This window comes from Phaseolus vulgaris, chromosome 7, assembly GCF_051622355.1.
Source record: "Phaseolus vulgaris cultivar YP4 chromosome 7, ASM5162235v1, whole genome shotgun sequence".
NCBI lineage: Eukaryota > Viridiplantae > Streptophyta > Magnoliopsida > Fabales > Fabaceae > Phaseolus > Phaseolus vulgaris.
In genome coordinates this window covers 53,606,357-53,615,462 of record NC_143504.1, presented here as the reverse complement: position 1 = coordinate 53,615,462, position 9,106 = coordinate 53,606,357, and the positions used below count along the sequence as shown (strand labels likewise).

Below are 9,106 nucleotides of genomic sequence, written 5' to 3'. Positions count from 1 at the left end.
AGCATAATATAATTTATAACCAATGCTTAATAACAATTTATAGAATTAACTATATCAATTTAAATTTTATTGCCGATAAAAAAACTATATCAATTTAAATACATAAATGAATCACATGGTTACATTTTTTAAAAGTGAGGGATTTAACTTTGGCAGAACCTTAAAAAATCACATTGTTACATTTTTAAAATTAAGGATTTGATAAAATAAAGTTATTAAAGTTAAATGTTTTATTACTAGTTTGTTTGTGTAAGTTATTGATCGTTTATATATTTCTTTTAAGTTAATTTATATTCGATATGAAATTTAGATTTTCTTTTCCTAATATATCTTCTTACGTTAGATTGATATGTAATTCATATTATAGGCGACTCTAAATATAAATTTAAAATAATTTCTGATATTATTTTTAAAATGTGAGTTTGGGTTTAACTAAACTTTTTAAATAGACTTACAGATAAAAATTGTTGTTCACTTATAATTTTTCTAGGTTTCTCTTGCCCACTATTTACGTAAGTTTTCCTCCATTTTAGAACATTAACAATTATCTTATTCTCTAATACTATTACTATTCATTACATTATTGATAAAAATAAATTCCATTTGTTGAGTAATTTAATTTGTTCTTACAACGAAAAGAGTTGCAAAAACGAATACTGTCATCATCTTTAATCAAAACTGGCCTCACATTTAAAAAATATATAAAAAATGTGCGACTAAAACAGGAAATTAAATTTACAAGAAGCAAATTATGGATCTAAAATCATATTTAGCATATTATTTAAAATTAAATCATAAAATTTTCATAAATAATGGTCATGTGAGAATATTGACTTATTTTTTTTTAGTTCTTCTCTATTGTAAAATCTTGAGATCTTAATTTATTTTTTGTGGGTGTCATTGTGTCACATTATTTTTTTTAAAAAAATATTGTTAATATTGTTTTAATGCACGAGTCTCGTAAAATCTAACTTTAATACTATTTTTGTTTGAACTTATTGAGTGAAGAGTTGTTTTTAAGATAAAAATTAAATTTATATTTTTATGATCCATATTTTATTTAAGATATTGAATTTTAAATTTTATATTCTGTTAACACACTTTAGTGAGAGAATTTTATAAGGCATATATTAAACTCCTAACCAAAGGTGTAACCCTAGAGATGATACCCTAAGGTGCACACAACTTCATACATGATCTTTATACACGTTCCCAAAAAATGATAAGTTATCACCTTTAAAACATTAATTAAAATTAGAACTGTTATTAATTTTAAAATATTAACTAAAATTAAAAGGATTGATGTAGGCTTCAAAACATTAATTAAATGAACGTATCCTTGTTGGACACACGCATGCATCCGTGTCGACACTCGTACGACACTTATCGGTAAAGTGTTCAATTCAAAAAATATTTGTTGGATTTTTAAAATTTTTAACACGGTTCTAACACAATTTTAAACTCAAATTTATTGTATAAATTTTTATTATGATTATAAAAATAAGGAACAAATTCTTTTGAACCAGTTATGGAAAATATATTTCTGCTCCCAAAAGAATCTGAAACATACTTTTGCATATAAATATTTATTTTCAATTTATATAATTCAAAATTATATAATATATAGATCCATGTCCTCGTGTCTTACATTTTAAAAATTATACGTATCTTCGTGTCTGTATCCGTATCGTGTCAGTATCTATGCTACATAGTTCAAATCTTGTATAAATCTTGTATGAGAAACTTTCTTCCTTACCATACTCTTTTCATACATATATTTATAATGATTATTTTTATTAACTAATCCAAATTATTACTTTATATTTCTCAAATTTACTTTTTAAAATAAAAAATTTCTAACACAAATTAAATTCACGTTCCATCATGTTTACTCACATGAGTCAGGAAGAGGAGAAAAATAGGAGAAAATTTAAAAGCCTATTATGATGAGAAAAGGGGCAACCAAAACAAGAAAAAATATACTTTACAAATCAGATCATTGTTGCAATTTTGACCATTGCAGTGGTGTTGAACTTTTTACATCACCTAAAAACTACAGTGTAAGATGAAAAAAAAAAAAACCATCCTTGATCCATGGTAGAAGCAACGGGCGTTATTGCCTCCATTATCTGTGTAAATACAACTTACAAAACTTACAAACATAAACCCCACAAAAAATTATTGCAAAAGCTCTCCATCTAAAAAATTGAAAAGAAACAAAAAATCATCAACGTCCCATATAAATAACATGCTTACTTTCTACTACCAGTTTTACGTTTCATGTCAATTGGAGCTGGATGTCTCCCTGTTCGATGTAAGACACCATTTGGTTGTTTTCGTGAAGGTGAAGGACCAAGAGAAGAATGGATGTTATTCTTGCTGCAAAAATTGCATCAATTAAGTTATCAACATGCATGTTTCTTTCATCTTAATTTTAAAAAAACTACAGAAAAACATGACTTTTTCTTTCAGAATAAACTCCCACTAAGAGAAAAACTTTGTAAGTCTTTTCATGAAGAAGCAGCATTACCTCAATATTGGGCTATTTGTTGGCTTCGAGACAGGTCTCCTAGCCTTTGATGCATTACCATTGGCTATGCTGGTAAGTTTGGAATTATTAAATTGCCAAAGCAAGTCAGGCTCCGAGGAATCAGTGGTTGTATCATCAAGATCATCCATGTCATCTGAACCAGCAATGTTAAATTGGTTGTGCCCCATGAACATATTGTAGGATCCATCTGAGTACATTTTGGAAGAATCTTGAAGATATTTCTGATAAAAGGCCTCGGATAGGTTCCCACTGTCTGCTTCCCAACAGCCTAAGATGTTGTCAGTTTTGTTTGCATCTTGCTTGTTTACCATGACTTTATCAACCCACTCTCCTGAACCAGTTTCTTTGTCATCTTCCCGGTAGTTTTGTCCAGGATTGTTCACTGGTGGCCAGGGTGGTGAATTCGTAGACATCTCATCAAAATCATAGCTTTGAGTTTTTTGTCTCAATGGGGTATTACTGTGAAGCTGCATGATCAATGGTTAAAATTCCATCAGTGTTCAACATAAGTAAATTGATTGTTCAGATTCATGCAACTTTTAGGGCGGTTACATAATTTTGAGGATCCAGCTGTTTGTATTGAACTGCAAAATTTGTATAAAGAGGAGCTATGTACATTTAACTTAATTTTGAGGATCTCTATTAATTAACAAACATGTTCTTCTCCAAAGTTAAGGGGATTACGTTTCTCCTACAATCTGACCATTCTTGCAAAGTGGACGAAATTAGAATACTGATCAAAACAGAAAACAATGAAGTATGCACACCTCTATGTTGCCGACATCAATCATTGGTTGCCGGCATCCTAGGCTATCACTCCCAATATCTACTCCCCGTTGGTTTGCATGATAAGGCGTTAGCTCGTTACCCGTTGTCCTATATTTTCCAGAGCTTCCAGATAAAGAATGCTGAGATTCACCATCCTTTCGTGCCAATGCTGCCTTGAGGCTGGCTATCTGAAACATTATTCATAAATTTAGCTTAACTGTAGTGCCAAGACTTTCTAAGATTATTATGAAGAGCTACATCGGTCAAATTTGAATATCAACCTGTTCTTTGAGCTCTTTGACATCTGCCCCATCCTTGTTTACTCGAGCAGCACCAAGTTCAACAGTGGCAACTCTTTCTGCAAACTTTAAGGTGCTAATTGTTTCTCCAATGGCATCGACCTCTGGGCTTATGTGAACAAACATAAGTGTCTTGGCCTGTCCTCCTGAAATAAACGCCAACCAACGTAATGAGATAATCAAATTGGAGAAAATTGTGTATCCAAGAGTAGAAAAGTGTACAGAAAGGAGCTGTGTACAGAAAACTAGCTTCTTAAACCTTACCAAGTGAATCTTGGAGTAGCTGTGTGAGTTTGCTATTTCTATAAGGAACGTGTTGGTTCCTCTGAGCAAGGGAAGCAATGACATCACCCAGAGCTGAAAGAGATTTGTTAATATGCTGAGCCTCTTTCAACCTGTCTCCCGTGGCCTCAGATTTGTCAACTCTCTCACTTCCTGCCAAGTCAACCAGATGCATGCATCCACGTAGAATAGTTCCAGACGTTAAATCTCTTCCTTGAACATGAACAGTCAGGCAACTGCCAATTTGATAATTTAAGAAGTCAATGGTTAATTTTTTCATTTAAGGAAACACTATAGAAACAAGAATGGACGACAGGACAATGAATAGGTTATACCTGTGTGATCTGCTACTACGGTCATTAAGGGCCGTAGCCCCAACTGCACGATTCCTTTGGCCCAGGTTCATTAGTTCAATAACATCTCTTGTTGATGATACTGGGACTAGGCATGCATCTGGTACACTGAGCCCTCGATGAGAATTACTACGAATTTCCAACGTAATCAATGGTTAAGGGAAAAAAACGCATCATCAGTAATGGTTGTTTTGTTTTCATCAGTCAAAAATTCAAAAACTGAAAAGTCAATTATATATGTATTCTAAATCATTTTAAGGTAACAGCTAAAAGGATATCTTTTGTTTGATCCATCAGAAACCAATAGATCTCTGACTTGCTCATTATAAATCTCAATCATTTGGACAGACACATCATAGCAAAAAGTGTCTCTTCTTTGATCTGCTGTAAGAAATAGATCACTTAGGGCCCTGTAATTTACACCTTGGCTTTTCTCTGTGATCTCTTTCGGTCCAGTCTACAAGATAAAAACATAAATAAGAAAAGTGTCATTAAAATTTCAAGTATTTTTAGGCCACAACTGACAACTAAGTGTAACTTACCATTGTGTAAGTTTTTCCCGATCCTGTTTGACCATAAGCAAATATACAAACATTGTAACCATCAAGAACAGACCTAATGAGTGGCTGCATATCAGAGAAGACCTCCGCTGAACGCAAGACAATTTTTTTTTATCAATATTTACTAAGACATAGTGATCCTGAGATAACTGAATTGAAAACCAAACCAACCTTGGGATGCAGCCGGTCCAAAGATTTTGTTGAAGTTGAAGGATCTGCGCCCTTTCCCATTCTTTGAAGGAATACTAATTGTGATAGTTCCATCTTCAATATTATCCACTGTGCTCGAATAAATTGGTTGTGCAGATAAGAAGGGTCTTACTCGACAGTACACCCTAATACTTCCTGATCAAACAAAATTAACCATCTTGCTTTTATCAAGACAAAATCCTTACAAAGGTGTGAATGGGATATAGGATATAACTCATAATAAGCTTAAAGCAGCTAGTCCAGCAATTTACCCTTAAGATCCTGGACTTTATTGTATAGTTTGCGATTTTCTTCAAGTACTCTATGATATCCAGAAGCAGCATGAGCTAAGCCATGAACGTGCTTGCCTATAAAGAGAAATGGAAAATCAAATAAGATGCAGAACCTCATTCACCAATGATAATGCACATTATATAGGAATGAAACAATATAGAAAAGAACTTCAAATAAATTAATCACAAGCAAAATATTACCTAGATTCGAGAACTCCTCATGAAACTTGATTTGCAGGAACTGCATACCAGCTTTGGTGGTGTGAATTGTATGCTTTAGTTCCTTAAATAGACACAGGAGGTAATATTTTACTAATAAATAAAAAAAATCGAGAAGTTAAAAAGATTAATATTATCTTAGCTGCTCCCTACTTGAATATCTCTTTGCTGTTGATCAAAGAGCACTTGCTGCTTCAAAAGTTGCCTTTTTGATTCCTCGTCATCAACAGGGGTTTTATGGAGGAATCCTTCTTTCTTCGGAACTGTAGGAATCTTGTTATCCATCTAGTCAAATAAAAACTGGATAAGTATGAGCATTTTCAAGTTTCATGAAGGTCCTCTAATATGTTAAGCTCGGGGTCAGTAGTACTATATTACCTTTTTATCTGCCATAACAAACTTTGATACAGAACCATTGCCTTGGGACCCAGCACCTCTTAAAATTTTTGTCTGTAAATTAAACTATTAATAAATAATCAAGAACACAGCTTGTCAAAATGATCAACTAACAGTTTTTCTTCCTACTAATGGAGCCATGTAGAGTACAAAAACTCACCCAAACATCACCTAAAAACAATGACATTATACATTAATAAGGTGAAATGGCATTGTACCTGTTCTCCCTGGCTTGCAATGCGATGCTCAAACTCCTCTACTACCTTGTTCAAGACTGATTCAACTAACTGTTCCACGGAGAAGACAATGTAACTTAAAGCAAGCAATCTCAAAAGCCCTCTTGCATTATGAATGACAAGATTGAGATGAGTGAATGCAAGACTAGTTTATAAATATCCGTACAGTCATTAAAGGCATAATAAGGTAGTAGATATTCCAAGCTTACGACATACTGTTGGAATTCAATTCCAAAATGTCACAGACTAATACACCATTTGTCTAATTTAATAAATAAAATTATCTAGTGAATACAGAAAAACGTAGCCCCTTACCAGTGGAACTTCTTCGGGCTTCTTATCTAATAGTACTGCACGAACAAGCATGCTCAAAGAATGAGACCCGGACTGCATGTGTAAAAATGAAAAGAAAAAATCATTTAGTTATTATTTCTGTTCACTAGATAAATTCACAGAACAGGCCAAGGCCAAAAATAAAGCTTACCAACCATTTTATTAGACTCAATATCAGATGTAAGAGTGGTCATGGATTTTTCATTGATGGATGAGTTTCTCGACAAGGAATTAGTAAATGGCTCAGAGTTTTTTCGCACAAAAGATTTTGCGGAGATTGTGGGTTTGACAGTTCCACCAAATTTCCAAACACCATTACTCCCACTCTGTTTCCATTCACTATAGGACTTAAGGGCTAAGACGCTGTTCACAATCCTGGCTGATTTTCCTCCCTAAAACACAAATCAATCATTTAGCAGAAAACCAACTCAAAACATTATAAAACTTCCAATTTCCAATGTACACAACGTTGCTAAGTGCCAAGGAATTATGTGTTATTAACAATTCAGTTCACCATGACACATTTGTTACTCAAAATTTTGAAACTGTAATATGTATGTGGTCCTTTACATACTTGATCAAGATCAGATGCCTCAAAGGTAGGAATTCCAATTTCATGCACAGCCACCAGAAAGTTCCTCACGTTTTCAAAATACTGAAATGCCGATAAGGGTGCCCCATCAGGGGTTAGTGCAGAATTAAGAGGACTCTCCACAACCTTTAAGAGTAATACAGAGTTTACATTAGCAAATAAGCAACAACATTAAAACCGAGTATAAAAAAATTAAAACCATGCTCACCTTCGGTACAGCACCAGGTTGAACCTTATTAAGAACATTGCAGAGGATGATCCCACTTCTCAAACCAAGCCTAAACTCTTGCTCAGAAGGCTCTGCTGGCAAATCTTTAGCTGCAACAACTCCAACCATTTTCCTCAGCCATCCTGCTGCTTCATACCTTCTGAATGCTGCATTTTAAATACTTTCAATCTCAGGATAACTATTTTACAAGAAAATGGCATGCATCAAGCGGTTAACCTTCAGTAAAAGCAAAACTAGCATAGCAAAAAAGGATTATAATTTAACACATTCATGGATAAACATGACAATTAGACCTGGAACAAGTAAACATTACAACGAAATGCAACGAACCCGAAATTCAAAAAAACTGAATTTTGACAAAATCCCAGAAAAAATAACGGGAAATTACCGGCTTCTTCTGCTTTTCTAGATTCCAAATCAAGATCTTTGAGACGAGTACCGTGCTGTTGAAGCACATCTTCCACCACGGATGCCACTGAAAACGACAATGCCGCCATAACAAACTACACCACACACCAAGCGAGCCTTAAGCTAACCTCTTTATCCCCCACCAGAGACTATGCTTAGCAATTCAAACTCATCAACATTGTCCTCACCAGAAGCTGGATTCCACAGCACCCAAAAAGAAAAAAGAAATGATATTGATGAGTAATTACAGAGAAGCAATGGAGAGATAAAAAAAAAGTTGAGTCTCTTCTCTCTCTCTCTCTCCCACTCACTCTCTTTATGTCTCTCTGATTATAACACTTGATGATGATGATGGTGTTGAGGGTTGCTGAGGTTTCTTTGTTACCAATTCAAACACACAGAGATTCTCATCGTGACCTTTTGCTTTTCTCTTTCTCTGTACAGATAACAAAGTGGTACTCAAACAACTCAAATGCTTCTTCCTCTCTCTTTCTCTATTACTTTCTTTCTGTATCCACTTTATACTCTCCACCACTCTGTTGCTTCTCACCTTCCCATGCCTCAACTCCGAACCTCTCTATATTCCGAACCCACGTTCCTCTGTTTTAAACTTTAATAAACACGTATTAATGTTTTGTTTTGTTTCTAACTCCGTTCTGATTTCCATCATCTTTTCTTTCACTTCATCCCAAAGCGCGTGCACTTCAACCTAGAAAACTGCAAATTTTTGTAACACTTTATTTTTTAAAGCTAGTTTTTTTTTCTTCATATTTTTCAACGTGAATGGAAGCAAAACCCACAAAATCAATCACATTCTTTAAAAGATAATGAATATTTATAATATGATGAAAAATACAAATAATAGAATATTTATTTTTTAATTATTTGACTGAAGAACAAAAACAAGTATGTGTATAAGATTATATAAATACTTTTAAATAAAAAATGTGAGATAAATAGAAAAATCACTTTATAAACAAAATATTTATAAATTGTGCATGAATCCCAACACAAAAACTCCTCTTCTTTCCCTCAATACATTTATCCAAACAAAGGAACTCATGTGGTTTATCTCCATTCATTATCATCCATCTTGATACATGGTAACAAATAAACCAGTAATCAAATAAATGATTGTTTCCTTTTCAAAATTCATAATTTTTTAACTATTAGGATTATGATTTTTTCTAGCTTCTTAGAATATTTTCAATAGATATCACGTATAAAAATTGTTTATGAATAAAATACTATTTTAATATAAATCTTACATATATAAATGGTTTTATATTAAAGAGAATGCTTTCGTATATAAGTTATGCTTAAAGCTAAATAAGATAGGACCTTTCTTCAATTTTAAACCGCTAGAACTTATATTAAAATAATACTTTATTTATAAGT

General features: G+C 33.2%; 1 protein-coding gene across 5 annotated transcripts; it reads right to left on the bottom strand.

The window, feature by feature from the left end:
* Positions 1-1,960: 1,960 nt before the first annotated feature.
* LOC137830233 (kinesin-like protein KIN-14I) lies at positions 1,961-8,265 on the bottom strand. 5 transcript variants are annotated; one of them, XM_068637431.2, is made up of 21 exons: positions 8,020-8,265; positions 7,689-7,902; positions 7,280-7,446; positions 7,054-7,197; positions 6,635-6,871; positions 6,462-6,533; positions 6,129-6,197; positions 5,893-5,964; positions 5,668-5,799; positions 5,497-5,578; positions 5,275-5,370; positions 4,985-5,158; positions 4,796-4,902; positions 4,532-4,710; positions 4,236-4,397; positions 3,883-4,136; positions 3,601-3,764; positions 3,319-3,507; positions 2,531-3,018; positions 2,257-2,379; positions 1,961-2,129 (listed from the first exon to the last, which is right to left on the bottom strand). In XM_068637431.2, exons 2-21 carry the CDS (start codon positions 7,795-7,797, stop codon positions 2,126-2,128), a joined length of 3,024 nt encoding a protein of 1,007 aa, XP_068493532.1. In that variant the 5' UTR covers positions 7,798-7,902; positions 8,020-8,265; the 3' UTR covers positions 1,961-2,125. The 5 variants fall into 5 exon arrangements, with proteins under 5 accessions (XP_068493532.1, XP_068493531.1, XP_090160638.1 ...); XM_068637430.2 differs by having other exon boundaries at positions 5,893-5,976; positions 8,020-8,201; XM_090304512.1 differs by having other exon boundaries at positions 2,115-2,379; positions 5,893-5,976; positions 8,020-8,201.
* Between the last annotated feature and the right edge of the window lie 841 nt (positions 8,266-9,106).

What these genes read in the sequence shown, in the direction of transcription:
- LOC137830233 (XM_068637430.2), bottom strand. Translation starts at nt 7,797, where the DNA reads ATGGCGGCATTGTCGTTTTCAGTGGCATCCGTGGTGGAAGATGTGCTT. An exon ending in AGCCCGAAGAAGTTCCACTG is followed by an intron (nt 6,198 to 6,461) that starts GTAAGGGGCTAC and finishes TCCGTGGAACAG; the next exon opens with TTAGTTGAATCAGTCTTGAA. An exon ending in TCAAAGAGCTCAAAGAACAG is followed by an intron (nt 3,508 to 3,600) that starts GTTGATATTCAA and finishes ATAATGTTTCAG; the next exon opens with ATAGCCAGCCTCAAGGCAGC.